At 51.7% G+C, this 22,502-nt stretch overlaps 2 protein-coding genes across 2 annotated transcripts; both read right to left on the bottom strand.

The window, feature by feature from the left end:
- Positions 1–448: 448 nt before the first annotated feature.
- Positions 449–3,917, bottom strand: LOC124660352 (brassinosteroid LRR receptor kinase BRL2-like). The gene has a single exon (XM_047198160.1). It carries the CDS (start codon positions 3,915–3,917, stop codon positions 477–479), a length of 3,441 nt encoding a protein of 1,146 aa, XP_047054116.1. The 3' UTR covers positions 449–476.
- Positions 3,918–12,408: 8,491 nt separating this feature from the next.
- On the bottom strand, positions 12,409–13,298 carry LOC124683945 (peroxiredoxin-2E-1, chloroplastic-like). The gene has a single exon (XM_047218359.1). It carries the CDS (start codon positions 13,296–13,298, stop codon positions 12,606–12,608), a length of 693 nt encoding a protein of 230 aa, XP_047074315.1. The 3' UTR covers positions 12,409–12,605.
- Between the last annotated feature and the right edge of the window lie 9,204 nt (positions 13,299–22,502).

Below are 22,502 nucleotides of genomic sequence, written 5' to 3'. Positions count from 1 at the left end.
CACGCTATTCTAAACCTTGCATTTTCCCACTGAATTTTTGTAGGAGACTATTTCACGATGATGAAGATTCACAAGGACAAGCATAGATTAGGGGAGTGTTAGAATTTAATTAGTATTTAATTAAATGAGCTAATCCTTGCTTGTTACTGCAATGTTTATAGCCACTCATTTAGGGAACCGACACCTAGAGCGTCGCCTCCCAGGAACCGACCTAATCACATCTGCCTTGAAAATTCTATCAGGCATAGTTCTGAGACATATGTAAAATATTCATCAATCAATATAATCAATATAAGTGATTTCATTCTAATCATTGTCTCTCTTTCTCTCTTCTAACTTTAACAGCAACAACACTCCACTGAGTCAATCTCAAGGCAGAAAATATTGGATTATTGATAATTAAGGACTAATTAAGTAGCTTCACATTACATAGATATAAGCGGCAGTTAACACGGTACCATCCGTCCATCTCGTTGCTACGCGTCATGGCCATCGCATGCACCTGTCGCTGGTAATGGCAGCAGCGGGTGGAGCTCCCTGAGCACGGCCACCACCTGCAACATGTTGGGGCGCTTCGACGGGAAGTCATCCACGCACTGCAGGGTCATCTCCATGAACCTCATCATCTCCGCCTCGTCGTCGCCGGTGGCAGGCTTGAGCAGCTCTGGGTCGATGACCTCCTTCCCGGCGCCTTCCCTGACCTTCATCTTGACCCAGCCGACGAGGTTGGTGTCGCCGAAGTCCTCCTTGTCGGTGGGCCTCCGCCCGGTGAGCAGCTCCAGCAGCACGACGCCGAGGGAGTAGACGTCGCCCTTGGCGGTGCACCGGAAGCTCTGGTAGTACTCGGGCGGCACGTACCCGGGGGTCCCGGCGAGGGTGCTGACGCTGAGGTGCGTGTCGAGCGCGCTGATGAGCCTGGCCATGCCGAAGTCGGCGACGCGCGCCTCCATGTCGCCGTCGAGGAGCACGTTGCTGGACTTCATGTCACGGTGGATGATGTGCGGGATGCAGTTGTGGTGCAGAAAGCACAAGCCCTTCGCCGCCCCGCGCGCGATCTTCTTCCTCTGCTCCCACGACAGCGGCGCCGCCAGTGGGCCGTCGCCGGCGGGGTGGTGGAGGTGGAGCATGTCCTCGAGGCTGCCGTTGGTCATGTACTCGTAGACGAGCAGCCGCTCCTCGCCGACCTTGGAGTAGCCGAGCAGGGGCACGAGGTTCCGGTGCTTGATCTTGCCCAGCGTCTCCATCTCTGCCATGAACTCGCGGTCGCCCTGGTGGCTCAGCGGGATCAGCTTCTTGATGGCAACGGTGGAGCCGTCCTTGAGCGTCGCCTTGAACACCTCGCCGAACCCGCCGGAGCCGATCAAGCTGGCGGCCGAGAAGCCATTGGTTGCTTCGATCAGCTGCGTGAAGGTGAGCTTCCGGAGCTGCCGCTGGAAGGTTGCCACGTTGATGCTCAGCGCCTCCTTCTCCGCCTTGCCCAGCTTCCACGTCGTCGCCGTCCGCGTTCCGTCCTGCAGGCTGCTCAGCATCCGAGCCTCCCGCATCTCCCGCCGCCGCGCGCGCACCACCACCGCCCAGATCGACACCGCACACGCCAGCCCGGCGGTGACCAGCACTGCCAGGATCACGCCGTTGGCCCACGCTGCCCTCGGCAGAGGCCACTTATTGTTACTGTCAGGTGCAGCGGTGGTGGTGAGGCCGGACATGCTCGCCCTCGGCAGCCGGTTGCTACACGGGTCCAGTGGCATGCCGCATAGGCCAGGGTTGTCTGCGTACTGGCTCGCCGGAAGAGTGCTGAGCTGCCCACGCTGCGGTATCTCCCCGGCGAGGTCGTTGTCGGAGACGTCTATCTGCACCAGGAAGGAGAGGTTGGAGAATGATTCTGGGATACCTCCCTGCAGCCGGTTGTGCGACACGTCGAACACGCCAAGATTGTGGAGCCGGCCCAGCGACGACGGGATCTCGCCGGTGAGGTTGTTCCTCGCCAGGTCGAGCACCTGGAGCACCACCATGTCGCCGAACTCCTCGGGGATGGCGCCGACGAGGGCGTTGTAGGAGAGATCCAGGTACTCCATCGTCTGATACCGCGTCCATCCGCTCACCGTCGCGCCGGAGTAGAGCCGCGTGAAGTCGCAGCTACTGAGAGTGGGCACCTGCAGCAGCCGCTCAGGCCGGATGCCGGCGAACTCCAGCAGCCCGCCCACGCCCTTGCACGCGTTCCCCGCGTTGCGGACGAACGCCAGCGTGTTGCCGGACAGGATGCCGCTCAGCGGCGTCGACCCGAGCTGCTTTCCGAGGCGGCGAGGGATCTCGCCGGTGAGCCTGTTGCTGTTCAGGTCAAGCCACATGAGGCTGCTGCAGTTGCCGAGCTCCTTGGGGATGGCGCCAACGAGGCTGTTGTTGGCCAGCTGCAGCACGGCGAGCCGGGATAGCCGGCCGAACTCCGGCCGGATCGTGCCGCTGATCCTGTTGCTCGTGAGCGAGATCCACTCGAGGCCCGTGCAGTTGAAGAGCTCGACGGGGATGTCGCCGCCGATGAAGTTGTTGTTGAGGATGAGCGTGCGAAGGCTCCGGCATTGCCCAAGCTCCGCCGGAATCCGGCCATCCAGGCTGTTGAGCCACGTCATGATCTTCTCCAGGGCCCGGAGCTGGCCGAGCTCCGGCGGGATCGGGCCGGTCAGGTAGTTAATGCTGAAGTCGATCACCCGCAACCGCGAGCAGTTGGCCAGGCCTGCAGGGATCGAGCCGGTGAGGAGGTTGTCCGGCATTCGGAGCTCCTCCAGCGCCGCGCCGGGCGTGCATAGCTCAGTCGGCAGCGCACCGGTTATTTTGTTGCTGCTGAGGTCGGCGATCCTGAGGTTGTTGCAGGCGGATACGGTGCTCGGGAGCGGCCCCGAGATGAAGTTGTTGCTGAGGAGCAGAGTCTCCAGAGAGGTGAGGTTCCCGAGCACGGCGGCCGGGATAGCGCTGGAGACGTTATTGTTGGAGACGTCGAGCAGACGGAGAGCGCGGCAAGAAGACAGAGACTCCGGGATCGAGCCGGAGATGTTGTTGCTCGAGGCCACGAGCATACGCAGCGACGAGCACGCGCCGAGGCTGCGAGGGATGGCGCCGGTGAGGCGGTTCGACGAGACGTCGAGCACCTCGAGGCCGGCGATGTCGCCTATCGACTCCGGTATCGTGCCGGAGAGGGCGTTGTACGACAGGTTGAGTGTCTGGAGACCCGCGCAGCCGGAAATCGACGGCGCGATCGCGCCGGTGAAATGGTTGCCGGAGAGGTCGAGCAGGACAAGCGTCTCGGGGAACGACACGCCGGCGACGTCGCCAGACAAGTTGTTCCCTGCAACGTCGAATGTTTGGATGATGCTCGGCACCAGGAGCCTACCGGGGAGCGCGCCGGTGAGGTTGTTCCGCGCGAGGCGGACGTCCGTCAGGTTGGGGTAGTAGTGCCCCAGCTGCATGTCATCTGGGAAGCTGCCGGCGAGGCCGCCGTCGGAGAAGTCGAGCGTCCATATCGCGCGGGGCAGCTTGGGAAGGTCGGCGGCGGCATCGGCACGGAGCGCCGGGTTCCCGGAGAGGTTGAGGTGGCGCAGCGCGTCCATGGGTGCCAGCGCCGCGAACAACGCGCGCCCGGAGAGGCCGCAGCCGGCGAGGTCGAGCCGCGCAATCCGCCCCTCGCCGTCGCACGTCACCCCGTACCACGTGCACCACGTCGCATTGCCACCACCGCCGCCGGGCGTCGTTTGCTGCTGCTGCTGCCAAGACGAGAGCACGCCTCTAGGGTCCTTGTTGACGGACGCCTTGAAGCGCAGCAGCGCTCCCGCGTCGTCGGTTTCGGTGGACGCAGATGACGACGACGCGTAGGTCGAGGAGAGGAGGAGGAAGAAGACGGTGAGAAGCATGCTATCCATTGCCATGGCAGGGAACCAGGGAGGAGACAGAAGGAGTTGTCATGGTCGCATGTTGCATGGTTTAGTAGCAAGAAAGGTGTTCGAGAGAAAAGAGTGTGTGCGCAATTGAGGCTTTTCCAGCGTACAACACGCGATCGGAGATCTCAAGTTCCACCATTTGCCTTGCTTTTCTTTACATTTTCTATTAGCGCGGAAATGACACTTTACGAGTCGCTCGTTAATTTATGATTAAAAGGTAAAAAACATAACTTGTTAATTTCATAAAAACTAACACACTGGCCCGTGCACATGTATGGGCATCATTTTGAAAGTTTTGAGGTCTTTTTGAAGATACCACTTTGATTTCATATCACACTATCAAAATAAATAAGGTGTAACTACTTAGCTTAATTCTCAGTTAAGGAATGCCATCCCACAATTTTATAGTGCATGAACCATTTTTTCGGTTACAACTCGAGATTTAAAAATCTCAATTGCAATCTGACTTGTAATTGGAAAAATCTTAGCTGCAACTTAACTTGCAACTGAAAAAGTTTAGTTATAAAAAAATCAGAGTTGCAGCCCCATTTAAAATTGAAAAATATTAGTTGCAACTCCATTTGCAACTCATAGAGCGCATGCAAATCCGTCTGTTGTGAATTTGACTTAGCACTAAGTTAATTCTCTAAGAGTTAGCAATACCCAAATAAATATCGTTTTGTAAAGGCGAACCACCTAAAAGAACATGTAAAAAAACTAGATTTTAGACGGGGATTCTTTTTCCAAATGTCATGTGAAATGATTATTTGCTTCTATTTTGCAGCTACTCAAACTTCGTTTGGTGAAGAAAAAAAATCAGTGCTCAAGATTTTAGGCTAAGAAATTGAACTTAAAGTCACTGTTCAAACTACTTAAATTTTGCATTTCTGATTGCGATAGAACCAAGGGAGACATAAATCTATTAACTAAGAGCATAAAGGTGCCCCCGCAAAAAAAGAGCATAAAGGTGGATCATAATTATAAATCTTACAATGTCCCCATATATTGATCAAAAGTGAAGATTGAGCAAAGTGGGAAACCAATGTGTGTCAAATCCCTGTATCATATGTGATGTAGAAAAATGGTAATGACTAACGGCTTTCGCAAATATTGTGTGCATAGAGTACGATTGCTTTGCCTATGGATCGTCCATGGGGAATCATGTGTGCACGAGGGAAAAGAAGGGCATGTGAGAAAGTGAAAGGGGATTAATTCCGTGGTCCAGCTTAGATTAGGCTATTGGAGACCCCGAGTTCCACCTTTACCTTGCATAGATTAGGCTACTGGAGTAACATTTTCTAATAGTGAAGCAATGACACTTTACGAGATATTCTTGAAAGTAAAAAAGATTTGAACACCAGGCTACCTAGGAACATTATAAACTAGTAGTCCACATGGAGTCATTAACACACAATGCTTACTGCGGAATGGCGGGTACGACAAGACGCCAAACCTACGCTTCATCATCTCTGGCGGGCCAATAGCTTCAAAATTTGTTCAAATTTGTTCTCACTATTTTCTCCTAGAGGGAGTGGCAGTGTATATTTGTTCTCACTATTTCGTAAAGTCTCTCAATTTATAATGAGAAAATATCCCAATAAGACGGCTTTGAGCATACTATTTTTTGCCGCACACGCGGGTGGATCAAGTAGCTTTTGTGTCATAGTGGATCGAATGATGCAGCTAGGTCTATCTCACAAGCTGTCCATTACCTTTCCTAATGATGTTGCATGTTACAGTACTACTGAAGGCATATTTACATAGTGGAGTATGTGTTATGCCAAATCATAATTTCTTAAGTTGAGTAGATTAGCGTGGTTATGACTCACGAAGTTAAATGCAACGCGGAAGTTCCCAATGCCGACTTCCCTTCCAAATGTCGAGTTGTTCGGGAATACTCGAATAGCTAGGCCTTAACTTTTTATGTAATTTGTAGATCGGATCGACTGCATGCATTCTAGTTATGCGGAGACAATGTGTAATGTTTAAACTTTCTGAGTAATAAAGTGTTCTTTATTGCAAAAAATCATTCTTGTACTTGTCACACTTTGCCTACATCTTGAGTTGTTGATCGTGCCTTGGTGTTTTAACTTTTGTTGACTTGATTGACTTTGATAATTTGACCATGTTGTAGATCAGGCGTAAGACTAGGCCGGGCCTCCAAGTAAGACTATGACTATCTATTTCCGCAACAGATTCACTGATCATTGGGAGTCCCCCGATCCCTCGACATAGCAACCCCCACCTCTGAGGCCCTGAGTCACTGACATGTGGAACCCACATCAGTGGAGCATAGGGTATGTGTTGATCATAAGCTGTATGTGAAGGATAACGTTGCATAGAAAACAAAAATTTTCTACCGCGAACACGCAATCCAAGCTAAGATGCAATCTAGAAGACGGTAGCAACGAGGGGATTATCGAGTCTCACCCTTGAAGAGATTCCAAAGCCTACAAGATGAGGCTCTTGTTGCTGCGGTAGACGTTCACTTGCCGCTTGCAAAAGCGCGTAGAAGATCTTGATCACGGCGCCACGAACGGGCAGCACCTCCGTACTCGGTCACACGTTCGGTTGTTGATGAAGACGACGTCCACCTCCCCGTTCCAGCGGGCAGCGGAAGTAGTAGCTCCTCTTGAATCCGACAGCACGACGGCGTGGTGTCGGTGGCGGTGGAGAATCCCGGCGGAGCTTCGCTAAGCGTGCGGGGAAGGAGGAGTGGGGCGGCTAGGGTTTGGGGAGAGGGGGGCGCCGGCCATCTAGGGGTGCGGCCACCTTGTGGTGTTTTTGTGGCCGGCCCCCTCCCCTTGGCCCCTCATTATATAGGTGGAAGCCCCAAGTGTTGGACTACAAGTCTCCGAATAAGACCCGAACCCAAAACCTTCCATGTGATAGGAAAACCTACCCAAGGTGGGAATCCCGCTTGGGGTGGGATTCCCCCCTTCCATGTGGGGGGGTGGCCGGCCCCCTTTGGGGAGTCCACTTGGGACTCCTCCCCCTTAGGGTTGTCCGGCCATGGGAGGTGGAGTCCCTCCGGGACTCCGCCTTCCTTAGTGGTTTCTTCCGGACTTTTCTAGAACCTTCCATAGAACCTTCCGGATCATTTTAAATCACATAAAAATGACTTCCTATATATGAATCTTATTCTCCGGACCATTCCGGAACTCCTCGTGATGTCCGGGATCTCATCCGGGACTCCGAACAAATATTCGAACTCCATTCCATATTCAAGTTCTACCATTTCAACATCCAACTTTAAGTGTGTCACCCTACGGTTCGCGAACTATGCGGACATGGTTGAGTACTCACTCCGACCAATAACCAATAGCGGGATCCGGAGATCCATAATGGCTCCCACATATTCAACGATGACTTAGTGATCGAATGAACCATTCACATACGATACCAATTCCCTTTGTCACGCGATATTTTACTTGTCCGAGGTTTGATCATCGGTATCACTCTATACCTTGTTCAACCTCGTCTCCCGACAAGTACTCTTTACTCGTACTCGTGGCATGTGGTCTCTTATGAACTTATTCATATGCTTGCAAGACATTAGACGACATTCCACCGAGAGGGCCCGGAGTATATCTATCCGTCATCGGGATGGACAAATCCCACTCGTTGATCCATATGCCTCAACTCATACTTTCCGGATACTTAATCCCACCTTTATAACCACCCATTTACGCAGTGGCGTTTGATGTAATCAAAGTACCTTTCCGGTATAAGTGATTTATATGATCTCATGGTTATAAGGACTAGGTAACTATGTATCAAAAGCTAATAGCAAATAACTTAATGACGTGATCTTATGCTACGCTTAATTGGGTGTGTCCATTACATCATTCATATAATGATATAACCTTGTCATTAATAACATCCAATGTTTATGATTATGAAACTAATCATCTATTAATCAACAAGCTAGTTAAGAGACTTACTAGGGACTCATTTGTTTGTTTACATAACACACATGTATCAATGTTTCGGTTAATACAATTATAGCATGGTATATAAACATTCATCATAAACATAAAGATATATAATAACCACTTTTATTATTGCCTCTTGGGCATATCTCCAACAGTATGGCCCACCTGTCAGCAACCGAAAGTCAAGAAAAAAAGTCAATGATTGCCATATTACAGGATCCAAGTAAAAAAGAATGTACCCCAGTATCTCTAGAAAATATCTCTGCCGCCCTAGCATTGGTTTTCGTCGAGCCACCGTTGTCGGCTTTGTTTTCTCTTCTTTTTTCTTTATGTTTCTCTTGGGCGTGCTTGTGTTGTTTGCCCTAGCATTGGTCTTGATCTTGTATCGGTTGGTTGTTATATTAATATAGCGGGGCAAAAGCCTGTTTCAAGAAGGAGAAAATGTCTCTGCTTAAACAATAATTAATTTTTTTTTCTTTTTTAAACTATCCCTTTTATTCTTTGGAATTTGGTATTTTTGGAGTATTTCCTGCCTTTTTCTACATTTTTTCTGGAAATTTTGGGATATTCTTACAAATTCTTGACTAATTGACTTTTCTGCAAGTTTTTGGGCCTCTTATTCATTTCCCTGGAGTAGTTTTTTTTGCAAGTTCAGTGAACAATGTAGAAAAGAAGAAATAATAAAGGAGCCAAGAAAAAGCGAACGAGGCGATTCTAGGCCTATCTGGGCGGCTGGATTAAAAACGGGAGAGGTTTGGACGGGCTATTTGGGCTTCTAGGCTAAAATCCACCTTGGGCCGAGCCCGATACCGCTTCAGGGGCATTGAGGTATTTAAGGTCAAGATCCAGCCACACAACTCAGATCGAATGGTGCCCCGCTTCTCTTCTTCCTCCGTACGATTAGAGGCAAAATTGGGCTCTTGTCGCAGCAGCTCCTCTTCTCATGGGTGTGTGGCGGCGTCATCGCTGTGGCTTAGCTATTTTAAGCTATGGTCGTGCAACCACAACTGTAGTGGTATTTTGGCAAACTGAGACTTAATGCTGGGAGAATTTCGGTCTGATCCGCTCCCTTGGTTAGTCGGTCCGGTCACTTTGTCTCAGTTAGTGCTGGGACAATGCGTAGGTGTTTGTCTCAGTTAGTGCATAATGGTATTTTGGCACAGCAAACCAAAACTGTAGTGGTATTTTGGCAAGTTGGGTTTTTCCAGTGCTAATTTGGCAAGTTTGGTTTTGACTAATGGTATGGTGGCTATTCTCTGAAAAAAGTACTGTAGGTATGTAAGTTAGGGCATCTCCAACCGGCTGACCCAAACGGACGCGCTGGGCCGTCCGATTTGGGCCGTTTGGGTGGCCGAGCGGACACGCGGACAGCGGCCCGCGTCCGCGTGTCCATTTGGGTCGCACGCTAGGCCCAACGCACGAACGCATCGCATAACCGGAGAAACACAAAAACAAAAAAAAAAGAGGAAAATTTAAACGAAATTTCATTCAACATATGCCCTATTTTGGGCAAATTTGTACATAGCCCTATTTTGGGCAAATAACTAACAAAAGAAGCCCCTATATGGGCTTTTAAATTTAAACTAAAAACCCTCTATTAGGGTTTGGTCGGCGGCGCGGTGGCCGCCGGTGCGCCGCCTAGCCCCTGTGGGCGTCGTCGGCGACGTCATCGTCGTGGACGACGTCCCCGAGCGGCGAGGCGCTGTTGTGGCTCGACCGTGCCGGGGACTCCGGCCACGGAGACCACAGGGCCTCCTCCCAGGCCGAGTGGGGGTCCGAAGCCACCCGAGGCTGCGGCGGCGCACGGAGCAGCGCCTCCTCCCTGAGGCGCTGCTGCCTCTCCTGCCAGGCGCGGCGCCTGGCCTCCTGGCGCCGCCGCTGCTCCTCGTCGGCGCGGCGCCTGACCTCCTCCCGCCGCGCCGCCTCCTCCTCCCGTCGCGCCTGGCGGGCCTGGGCGTAGAGCTCCCAGCCCTCCGCCTCCTCGACCTCCCGCCGGGCCGCCTCCTCCATCTCGGAGGTGCGAATGGCCGCATGGAGGTGCGGCCATTTCGCCTCCTCCTCCGCCGCCGAGATCATCAGCGCGGCGCGGAGGTCCGGGTCCTCCTCCGAGGACGCGGGCTTCGGCTCGAGCAGGAGAGGCGGCGGTTGCGGCAATGCCGCACCGTCGCGGGCGGCCTCTCCGATGTGGAGGCCGCCTCGGTTTCTTCCCGCAGCCCGCAGCGCCGGCGGGCGACGGCGGCTGCTGCTCGCCTCGTCGTCGTTGGCGGAAGCGAACCGTCGCTTGGCCATGGCGGCGGTTTCGCTGCGGGGAGTGGAGTGGGGACCGGAGTGGAGGGCCGGATCCCCTCCGGTCCCCATTTAATAGACTCCCCGGTCACCGACAGGTGGGCCCCAGGGAGACGAGCCGACCAGCGCCCGGACGCGAGCGGACGGCGTGTGCCATCCGCGGCCACGCAAACCTAGCCCAGATTTGGGCCGGGTTTGCGTCGTTCCGGACGCCGCGGCCATCCGCTTTTGCGGTGCGTCCCCGCGCTGGGCCGTGTTTTTGTCCGGCTCGACCCATCCGGACGCGCGGGCGCGGTTTGGGCCCTTAGGTCACCATCTTCAGGGGCGCTTGTGCGTTCAGACAAAACAATTTTTTTTAGTCTCCCTTCTTAGGCCGCTCAATGTTGTTCTTGATTTCTAGCTATATAAAATGAACGCTATCGAACTAAATAAAGATTTGACTGTCCCTAGTTCGTATAAAGATCTTTGTTCATGCCAAGAGGCATATGACCCCTCGCTTGCTGAATCCATACACTATTTCATTAAGACTCTGTCACAAGTTCACAGCATCGTACCCATAGTATTGCGCTGGAGCTTTCACCACCGTGGGCTCAAAGCACTTGCCGAGATATGTTTAGCAGCAGCTCCTCTTCTCATAGGTGTGCGGCAGTGTCACCGTCTTCATCACTTGTCCCTTGCCCAAGAAGCGTGGCGTAGCTATTTTAAGCTGCGGTCGTGCAACCACAACTAACCTGCCTGGAATTTTGCAATTCTCCCGTGTAATGTTTTGGCTAAGGCTAACCAGTAACCAGAAGGTAGGAGTAGATCCTCGGGCCAACGTGGTGAGTTACATGATTTAGGGCATATGCACTGTACTTCCTCCATTCATAATTACCTCGCTTTCTGGAAGTAGTTAAAGTCAAATAATGTTTGATCAAGAATAGAAGAAAAAATACCAACATTCATAAACATCCAACAACACCAACACCGTACACCTTCTTTTCTTAAGCAAAGTGGAGAAGAGCGGCTAGCTGGGCTCCTTTGATTGCAAGGATAGAAAAAGTGTAGAAACAGAAACTATAGGATTATAGGATTGAGATGCCATGTCTACTTAAATCCTATGGAAGATGAGTACTCTTTAATTGTGCTAAAGGATTTTTTTCATGAAGTTTAAACTAATGCTATTTTCTTATGAAAATGCAATGTTCAGTCAAGCTTACAGCATGAAGATTAGAGGGAAATTGCATACTATGCTACAGTGCATATGCCCCAAATTATGTAACTGGCACCACGTTGGCTGGAGTATCTCACAATTAGAGTTTTGAGTTTAGTCAAAGTCAAACTTTATAAATTTGACCAAATATTTAGAAAAAATATCAACATTTATAATATAAAATTTATTGTATAACAATCGTCATAAACTATATCTTCAAACTTAATTGTAGCCTCTTTGATTCGCAGAATTTTCAGAACATAGGAATAGAGAAAACACAGGATTAGAGTGTCATGTCTACATGATTTGAAACCTACAAAATTTTCTTTACGGAAAATAAAGGAATTGTTACATGAGGTTTGGGACTTTGGGTGATGGAAAATTTTCTCCAAAACATAGTGCAATGCACTCCTATGGGGAAAATTTCTAAGGATCTAATCCAACGAATCAATCTATGCACATTGAAAAAATCCTTAAGGATCAAACTCCCTCCAAAATTTCTATGGAACTCCATTGAATCAAAGGAGCCCTAAAAATGCTGAAATATGCAGGCCTTGTCATGTGCGTCTCTCTGCAAAGTCCAAGATATAGCGAAATGGTGGAATGGAGCAGTTTGACACAGATAGCACTGGCTAGTGGTATCTCAACAACCAAAAAACATAGGTATGTAAGTTTGGTCACCATCTTCAGGGGCGCTTGTGCATTCAGACAAAAAAAAAAATTTAGTCTCCCTTCTTAGGCCACTCAACTGTTGTTCTTGATTTCTAGCTATATAAAATGAACGCCGTCGAGCTAAATAAAGGTTTGGCTGTCCCTAGTTCATATAAAGATCTTTGTTCATGCCAAGAGGCATATGACCCCTCGCTTGCTGAATCCCTACGCTATTTCAATAAGACTCTGTCACAAGTTCACAGCATCGTACTCAATTGATGTAACAATGCCATCTCGACACACATGTATGATACGATGCAGATAACAAGCAAAAGCGAAATTCCATGACATGCCAGGAGCCAGGTTGCAAACCAGAACACTGCCACGAGTCCTGCTCCCATAGTTCTCTAGAAACTTCACATCAAAAAAGACAACACAACCCAAAGCTAGTAACACGCTGCACTACTGAGTACTCGCCACGAAATCAAGGTGACAGCAGCAGCACAAGCCGCCGTTGCCGCACCGATTATTATTATTCCGAAGAAGAAAAAACGCTTTAGGAAACAGAGAACGAACCATGGCGACCGGAGGGGATCGCGCGCGATCCATGGTTCAGAGCGCCTTGAGCATGTCCTCGGCGCTGCTGTTGGTGAAGGAGCCGCCTTCCTCGAGGTTGAGCACCTTGACGACGCCGTCGTCGGCCAGGAGCGCGTAGCGCCGGGACCGCACGCCGAGCCCCACCGGCTTGTCGGAGAGGTCCAGCTCGACGCCCATGGCGCGGGTGAGCTCCCCGTTGCCGTCCGAGAGCAGCAGGACCTCGTCCCCGACGCCGAGGCTGTCCTTCCAGGCGCGCATGACGAAGGCGTCGTTGACGGAGACGCAGGCGACGGCGTGGACGCCCCTGGCGCGGAGCTCCGCGGCCCTGGCGACGAACCCCGGGAGGTGCTTCTGGGTGCAGGTGGGCGTGAAGGCGCCCGGGACCGCGAAGAGGACCACCTTCTTGCCCGCGGTCAGCTCGCGGACCGTCACCGTCTGCAGCTCGCCGTCGGGGGCGTCGAAGTAGGAGAGCGTCGCGTCCGGGAGCCGGTCGCCGACCGCGATGGGCGCCGCGGCGGTGGGAGACGCGGTGGACGAGGCGGCCCGCGCCGGCGCGTTGCGGAGCGGGGCCGCGCGGAGGGGGGCCGCGGAGGCGAGGCGGCCGGTGGCGAAGGAGAGGGTGGAGGAGGGGCGCGAGAGCAGGGCGCGCTTGATCCCGGCGGCGGCGGCGGCGGTGGCCGAGAGCGTGGCGAGGGCGGAGGTGGCCATGGTGGGTAGGTGTTCGAGGAAATTCTTGGTGTGTGTTTGACTTTGGGAGGAGCGAGGCTAGGGTGGGGGATTTTGGGGAGAGTGACTCTCCAAGCGGCGGGAGTTGGCCTTTTGCGGTGGTAGGTGGCGGCGTCAGGGGCCTTTGCGTTCCTGGGCTTTGGGCAAGAGGTACCCTTTTCACGACATTGGTTATCTTTTTTTTTTTTTGAACACGGAGCGCCCGGAAGGGCGTAGAAGCTTCATTCAATCCAAACGATGGGTGTACAACATATTACAAAGGACCGCATGAAAAAGAAGATTACACATAGGTTCCTGGTATTTTTAGAAAGGGCCTCACTAAAAATAAGGAAAAAAGCAATTGAGCCCTTCTCTTTCCCCACCGACGAGCATGACGTCAGCCATGTCGCCGTCGAGCTCCAAAGCGGGGAAGAAACCACTTGCTTAAAAACCGGCGTGGGGTGCGGCCGCCAACCTCATAAAGGGCCTCCGATGGAGGTTGTTGATTTGCCAGGCTTCACTGGCATGGATAACGGTCGGCATAGATACCGCCGATGTGGTGCTCCAACAGGATGCTTCTAAAGAACTCCGATGCCACCTCCGCAGCATCGCCGCTCTACATACTCCCTTGCCAGTCGCCACCATGACGCTTGGAGCTCTGGAGAGAAGGAGAGGACAACGAGGCCATACCAAAGCCGCGATGGAGAATACGGCCCGCCATCAAACCCGAAGGGCCTGCCACGAACTTGGGGAGGCAAGCGTTGAAGATGGCAACTTTAGCGGACGAATAAGAGCTTATTGGAGAAGCCATCCTCAGATCCTCCCCAATCTTTGTCAGTCCTGTTGCGGTCAGAAACCCACCGGCGGGCAGCGACTGGCAACACCGTAGAGCCGGGAACAACTCGTGGCTGCGGGCCGGCCCCACCCCTCGCAGCGACGGCCCGCAAAGCCTTCCGGTCACACGTCCGATCGCTGTCGCAAGGGCGTGCCACCTGACCTATACCCGGTCGGGAAGGTGTTGGATGATGCCTCGCTTAGTTTCCTGCATGGCATACACGTAAACGTTAAATACGAGCCTCGATCGGCTCTCAGGTTGTCCTGTGAATCGGCTCAAAGAGTCGATCCACCCATGATTCGCACGAGGTGTACAAATATATGGTGGTCCTGCTTGATCAAGATAAAGCTAAAGCGATCTACGACGATTCAGGGTTTTCACCGCATAATCGGATCATCCTACTCACGATTGGGCCTCGCGCTCGCGTACGGTGATCGTAAGCCGATCCTAGACGAGGGCCTAAAAACCAACACGAGGTTGATCCCCGGAACATCCTGTCTAGGGCTAGCAAACTACACCCTACACGCCGCTGGATCCTCCAACCCTTTGTAAGGCCTAACTATTGCGGATATTAAACTAATCCTTGAAGAACAAGGAGCAACCGTAACGGATCGGATCTACTAAACAATGATCAAGCGGGGTGCCGCCCTACACCTAAGATAGGTGTAAGGGCGGCTAGATGTATAAGGGTTGCACTACGACGGCATATGATACGAAGAACAATGCTAACCCTAACACATCTAAGATAACTACGTTGCTCGCCATCAAAAAGGCTTCGGCACGAGCAACGCATGAACAACGTAATAAGCTTATGCTTGCCTAGATCGCAAGATGCGATCTAGGCGACATGGTGCTACCGGGAGAAACCCTCGAGACGAAGGAGTTGGCGATGCGCCGAGATTGATTTGTGTTGAACGTTGGTTGTTGTTTATTTCATAAACCCTAGATACATATTTATAGTCCGGGGGACTTTCTAATTCAGGCGTGCACCTAACCGTGCACGGGTAAAACTCTAACTTCTAAATTAAGATGCGATCTACTATAATACAGATACATGGGCAATTTAGCCCAACTTCTTCGTGTCAGGCCGCTTCAGAGATCCTCCACGCATTTAACCTTCAAGCCCATCTCACCTACGGCCCATCTCCTGATTTGGCCAAAATCTGGTGATAACACATGCCCCCCTGGTTTTGGTAATGATAATTTCAAAACCACTCTGTTTTTCCTCCAAGGGGTCATGTCGTGGCAGAGCAGAACCGTCGCGGTATTTTTCATCATGACGACTTGCCTTCCCAACTTCTCTCGCACGATTTGACGGTTTTTGGCACCACCTCCTCGAAAACTGTTCGAACATTAAATCCCCACTTCTTTTATTTAACCGCACCGAACAGTTCTCCTCCTCATCCTCTCCGCATTAGCACTCCAAAAGCCCTTACGCGCACCATGTCTTCTTCTTCCTCCGCCTCATCGGGACTTTCCCTCGAGTCCTCTTCCTCCCACGAGCCGACGCCGAACGGGACCCACAAGAGGTCCATGCGGCCAACACCCGCCGCGCCATAGAGGCCGGGGAGGAGCCCGGCCATGACTTCTCCATCTGGTCCGAGGACGACAAGTCCTCGACGGACGGGAGAGCGACCTCCGCTTCCTCGCCGACGGGGAATCGGAGGAGGAGAGCGATGACGATCGCTTCTCCTGGGATGACTTCACCTCCTCCGAGGAGGTGAAGGAGGAGGAGGAGGAGGAGGACGACGACGACGACAGCTCCTCCGACGAGCCGCCGGCCAAGCGCCACTGCCTCTGGCCGGGGAATCTCAGTGACTACGACAGCGACGACGACGACGACGAGGAGGAGGATGAGGACAACGAAGGTCCTGCCGGCGGCCGCTACAGCAGCGACGATGAGCCCGCCGGGAGCAGCGCCGACAGCGGCGACGAGGGTGACGACGAGGGCAGCGACGGCCCGTAGATAGGACCCTTAGCATAGGATCAGTAGTAGTAGACGGGGCAATGTATCCCCTTAGTACTCCCTTTTGAGAGCAATCAGCTCTTCTATGTAAGAAATCTCGTTTATCAATGAAGAAATTCCCCAATTTGATTTTGCCGATTTCCTTTATGCCAATTTAGCCGATTTCTCTTCATACTGATTCCGCCGATCGTCACTTAGCCAATGCTCAATGAGCCGATGACAACGCATCGGTCTCTCATGATCCATTCTCCATCTCTTTGACGTCGGAGTGATCGTGAACTTGGTCAATGCTCAAAAGCTGATGTTAACATATCAACCCTTCACGATATATCTTTTACCTTTTTCGACCGATGACTTTGAGCTCTGGTGGACAACGAGACAGACCAACGCCTTTAAGAGAGCCCTAGAACCGCTGCTGAAACGACTTGATGCTGAAGCCGATCCCTCTGGACATTCAGATATTCAGTGATACTCTTCAAACCTGCCCAATCTCCTTAAAAACAAAGGTTATGATGGAGGGCCATCCGACGAAATCTCAATCGGCTTCTTAAGAACAGAATATCTACGCAGTCAGTTGCCCCCCGAGCCTCGCATCAAGGCGAGAAAGGTAGTGAGTCAGCCAAATGTGCCGCCATTGGCCTCAAGTCATAACGCAGAGCCAGCCGATTTCAACAACATCGGCTCCCCGTAGCGAGAGAACCTTCGGGGTGAGCTGCCCCCCGAGCTTCTTCAGTCCACTTCTCGCGCCTTGCAGGTCAGATCGGCTCCTTTCCTTTGGCGGATCTGATGCAATCCATCCTTAACCTGATCTGCACGTCCAGGCTGCTCTTGTCATTGGTCAGGGTCATGATCCCTCAAACCGCCCCAGCTGATATTGCGGACTCGAGTACTTGCAAGAAGGCATTCCATTGAGTCTCTGCTTATAACAGTTGTACCTCTGGAGTCGATGGCCACGCATCGGCTTTCTATCCTTAAGTCGATGTCTGCGCATCGGCTGTGCTTAAAAAATTTTGAATTTTTTACGGCCGATTTATGTATCGGCCCCCATACTTCAATACCCATCATCAAAGGATATCTTGGGCTGCTGGGCATTTGAAAGACGCTTCTACTGCATATCCTCGTGTTTTATCCACCTAGGTGCCCCCCGAGCCGATTCTTTCAAGGGACTTGATGGTATCGGCTCTTCAGGTATTCCCTGTTGGATCGAATGTTGAACCCAGGTAGAATGTATCGTGAGGATAATTTTGGCCGATTGCTGGAATCGGCCTCCACGTTGAATTGCTCAATGAAGGTTTTGTAATGTTCCTCCATAAATCCTTGGGGCCGATCTCCTAGATCGGCATCGCCACGTTTGTCCGTAGACGCTGCGTTCGCTACACGGTCGGGCCCGTGGATAAGACCAACCTAGTCCCATCCTGTGTCACGTTGATGCGCTCGCAGTCGTCGAAATTGGGTGCCTCGCGTAATCCTGGAGCACCAAACTCCGTTGGAAGGACGAGCACCATGTTTGTGCCAGCCGATGTCTCATCATCGGCTTTCCTTTGCTTCGGGCGCCACTCTTTTCTCTGTGGCCGACCTTCTTCGTCCAGGGTTCGCTGAATTTTGGCGGCCAGATCAGGCCGTGCCTTCCTCAACGTGTGCAGGTATAATCTTTCAGCTTCCTCCAACCCACGCAGACGCTGAACCCTTCGCTTCCGGGAACGGCCGAGCCCATCGGGGCACCACCTTGGCCGATGATACTTGTCTTCTTCATCATCGTCCTCTAGTTCCTCGAGATCTTCCACCCGAGCGGACTCGGCATGCTTGTTCCGAGGCGGGAGAGGCCCTAGACGCTTGAATACGGACACGTTAGCTGCATCCTTCTTCTTTCGTTTGCATTCCGGGCAGTTGCCGATTGTTGGCAATCGGCTCATTCCTGAATCCCAGCGGTGTACGAAGAAGGGGCAGTCCCAGTGCCTATCCACGTCGTCTTGCTCCCTCGACTTCTCCTTGGCGTGGCGCTCATATCGCTCCTCGTCGTGATCATGCCGACGACGTCTCCTTTCGTCCCTAGCCAGACGATCTTTTTCATCATCGTCGTTGTATCGTCGGCGTTGGTCATACTGACTCACATACTTGTTGAGGAGGTGATCGAGAGAGGTCGCTGATATCTTATGTTCTTCACTTCTCCCTCTGTGACGTAGCGCTTGCCGTCGTGGCGGAGCCGATCGCGTGGAGCGGCTTCCTCTGTGTCTTTGCTATGAGAGCAGCTGCCCTCATCTCCGTCCTTACCAGAGTGGTGCCCAGGTCCCACCATGTTGATATTGCACGAGAAATCTGGCTGGCACCCTCCCAGGGTACCTATCTTCCGCCATGTCGACGGCGTATGCCGGTGAACTCGGCACTTCCGGTGCTGCCAATGCGCATGGCAACGGTGGACGGGACTGGAGTGGCACCTCTCCTTGATAGGTCCCGCGAGCTGGTCCTGACAGAGGGTACTGGTGCCTCATGACTTCCTGGATCATCCGAAAAGCGAAACGCTCCAAAGTATTCACCAGGCTCTCAGAATGGCGATGCAGCGAGTGAGTCACCATGTAGCTAATCTCCTGACGCAGGGACCTGGTGCGTTCTTCTGACGGGGCGGACAGGTCCACTCCATCGAGCGCGCCTTCAGGCGAGAACCCCTTCCACCTGATGCCATGGGAGCGGGTTCTGTGGAAAGAGCCGATGAGGTCGGCTTCGAGGACTGCCTTGATCTCGTCATGCTTCTTCTTGAGCTCGTCGGCCGGATCCTCGTACTTGACCGGAGTGCTTTCCGCCATCTCGGATGTAGATGGCGATGCGGTGGATGTCGAAGATCGTCCCACCGGCGTGCCGCGAATGAGTTGCGGTCAGAAACCCACCGGCGGGCAGCGACCGGCAACACCGTAGAGCCGGGAACAACTCGGGGCTGTGGCTGGCCCCGGTCCCTCAGAGCGACGGCCCGCAAAGCCTTCTGGTCACACGTCCGATGCTGTCGCAAGGGCGTGCCACCTGACCTATACCTGGTCAGTAAGGTGTTGGATGATGCCTCGCTTAGTTTCCTGCATGGCATACACGTAAACGTTAAATACGAGCCTCGATCGGCTCTCAAGTTGTCCTGTGAATCGGCTCAAAGAGCCGATCCACCCATGATTCGCACGAGGTGTACGAATATATGGTGGTCCTGCTTGATCAAGATAAAGCTAAAGCGATCTACGACGATTCAGGGTTTTCACCGCATAATCGGATCATCCTACTCACGATTGGGCCTCGCGCTCGCGTACGGTGATCGTAAGCCGATCCTAGACAGGGCCTAAAAACCAACACGAGGTTGATCCCCGGAACATCCTGTCTAGGGCTAGCAAACTACACCCTACACGCCGCCTGGATCCTCCAACCCTTTGTAAGGCCTAACTATTGCGGATATTAAACTAATCCTTGAAGAACAAGGAGCAACCGTAACGGATCGGATCTACTAAACAATGATCAAGCGGGGTGCCGCCCCTACACCTAAGATAGGTGTAAGGGCGGCTAGATGTATAAGGGTCGCACTACGACAGCATATGATACGAAGAACAATGCTAACCCTAACACATCTAAGATAACTACGTTGCTCGCCATCAAAAAGGCTTCAGCACGAGCAACGCATGAACAACGTAATAAGCTTATGCTGCCTAGATCGCAAGATGCGATCTAGGCAGCATGGTGCTTACCGGAGAAAACCCTCGAGACGAAGGAGTTGGCGATGCGCCGAGATTGATTTGTGTTGAACGTTGGTTGTTGTTTATTTCATAAACCCTAGATACATATTTATAGTCCGGGGGACTTTCTAATTCAGGTGTGCACCTAACCGTGCACGGTAAAACTCTAACTTCTAAATTAAGATGCGATCTACTATAATACAGATACATGGGCAATTTAGCCCAACTTCTTCGTGTCAGGCCGCTTCAGAGATCCTCCACGCATTTAACCTTCAAGCCCATCTCACCTACGGCCCATCTCCTGATTTGGCCAAAATCTGGTGATAACAAGTCCACCATGGACGAGTTCGGAGAAGCGGAGGATCTGCACTTTGGTTTCTGCTCCAACCCAACCAAAGCAGATGACGAGGGGGAAAAGGTTGGCCTTATTGTCGGAGATGCCACGCCGCCCCTATGCCTCCTACCACCACTCCTACCACCGAAGAAGAGCAGTGACGAGGAAGAAGGCCTGGACGGGCCGGATCTGGCCAAGAAGATCCCGCCTCCTACTCCCAGACTCCACATGGGTAGAAGACACAACTCGAAACCCTAGGCTACTATATACATCTGGCCAGGCGCCTCTCCTTCCTCTGCTCCGCTCGGCATCACCGGCGGAGAAGAATCGGGATCGGGCCGGCAAAGGAGGAGAGGAGCGGTGGACTCTCAACGGGGGCAGGCGGAGAGAGATGGTTATCTTTGTGATTGGGAATTTTCTTGATGCTAGACCAAAAACAAGACATTAGCCCATAGAAAGTTTATCTACTGATTGTTCGGTCTTTAGTAGAATCTTGTAATCACGAGAACTCAAACCTCCTAGAGCTCGTTTGGCAACGATCATTTCATTTTATTTATTTGAAAGAAATGATATTAGGCAAATCCACATGATGCCGGAAGAAATTATAGTTAGGCATGCGATGAAAATCATGAAATTCGCAATTGAATTCTGTAATAACTGATTCTGTGGAAGCTAAACAAATCTTTCTTGAAATTACAAATAAACTTTTTGATGCAAGATCTAAATAATGGGAGCCAAACGAGCTCTTAGACATAAATTATATTTTTCGGTGCAATCAAACAAACTTTAAAACATGGCAACCATTTTAAACATTCGACGCAAAAGACTGTCTTGTGAGACAACAACAAAATAAGTACAACATGAAGGCAACGAAGTTGTAAGCATTGTCATTTATCACAACAGTTGACATCTCTATCATATTGTTTTGGCATGTCATGCTAAGTGTGGCACATTATAGAGTGGATGTCTAAACCAAACTCATAGGTCACGGAGTGATGGACTGCCCGAGTTCTAAATCTGGGAGTTGGGGATCTCGCGACATCTAGACGACAATCTTTTTTTAGAGCCAAGAAAATTCATTTCATAATCAAGGAGTCACGGTTTTTATTGTTTCAGATTGAATCTACAACAATTTCCTAACATAAGCAGCCACCTCATGGGCAACATAGTTTTATGAACATTTGGCAAAGCTTCACTTCGAGTTTTGTTGTGTTGAAGCAAAAGAAACGAAATCGTGCATAGCACTTCTCAAGCAAGAGAGTGATGTTTCAGATTTCATTGGCGATCAGCTTGTAGACGCCCTTGAAGATCATTGGGTCCCCGTCCAGCTTGCGGCTAGCTGTGCACCTCCAGTTGGTGCTATAACTTCGGCATCCTCTCTGTTGTGACAATGTTCCAAGATTTTTCCTGTGGCCACAATGGTTTGACCGAGATAACCATGGATTAGCGCACCAACAGGAGCAACACATGTTTAAGCAACAAAATAGCACCAACGTTAGTTTTTAGACATCCAATATGTGGTGGTTTATGATACGTCTCCAACGTATCTATAATTTCTGATGTTTCATGCTTATATTATACCAATTGCTACATGTTTTATATACACTTTATATCATTTTTATGCATTTTCCGGGACTAACCTATTAACAAGATGCCGAAGCGCCAGTTCCTGTTTTCTGCTGTTTTTGGTTTCAGAAATTCTACACAGGAAATATTCTCGGAATTGCGCGAAACAAAAGGCCACGTCCCTATTTTTCCAGGAGCTTCACGGAGTCCAAAGGAGAGACGAAGGGGGGCCACGAGCTGGCCACACCATAGGGGGGCGCGGCCCACCCCTCTGCCGCGCCGCCAGGTGGGGAGCCCACCTCAGGACTCCACCGACATCGCCCCTTCGCCTATATATTGCCCCAGATGTGAAAACCCTAGAAAATCAAGTCATATTCCACGAAGAGTTCCACAACGCCGCCGCCATCGACGACAAGTTTTGGGGGACAGAATCTCTGTTTCGGCACGCCGCCAGGACGGGGAATTGCCCCCAGAGTCATCTCCATCGACACCACCGCCATCTTCATCGCCGCTGCTGACTCCCATGATGAGGAGGGAGTAGTTCTCCCCCGAGGCTGAGGGCTCTACCGGTAGCTATGTGGTTCATCTCTCTCTCCCATGGTGTGATCTTTATGTGATCATGAGCTTTGTAATCTAGTTGAATATGTAGATGTTACTCTTGTCTATTATGCACTCTAGAGGTTACTTTAATATGAACTCCGGAGTCACTCTCCACGGTGTGATGGTGACAGGTGTGCGCATCGTGTGTGATTCCTTTATGACGTTGTGGAGCTTGTTTACTCCGGCTTGAGGTGTGCTTTTGCAG

The sequence above is a fragment of the Lolium rigidum genome, chromosome 1, assembly GCF_022539505.1.
Source record: "Lolium rigidum isolate FL_2022 chromosome 1, APGP_CSIRO_Lrig_0.1, whole genome shotgun sequence".
Classification (NCBI taxonomy): domain Eukaryota; kingdom Viridiplantae; phylum Streptophyta; class Magnoliopsida; order Poales; family Poaceae; genus Lolium; species Lolium rigidum.
This window is presented reverse-complemented; position numbering and strand designations above follow the sequence as displayed.

What these genes read in the sequence shown, in the direction of transcription:
- LOC124660352 (XM_047198160.1), bottom strand. Translation starts at nt 3,917, where the DNA reads ATGGCAATGGATAGCATGCTTCTCACCGTCTTCTTCCTCCTCCTCTCC.
- LOC124683945 (XM_047218359.1), bottom strand. Translation starts at nt 13,298, where the DNA reads ATGGCCACCTCCGCCCTCGCCACGCTCTCGGCCACCGCCGCCGCCGCC.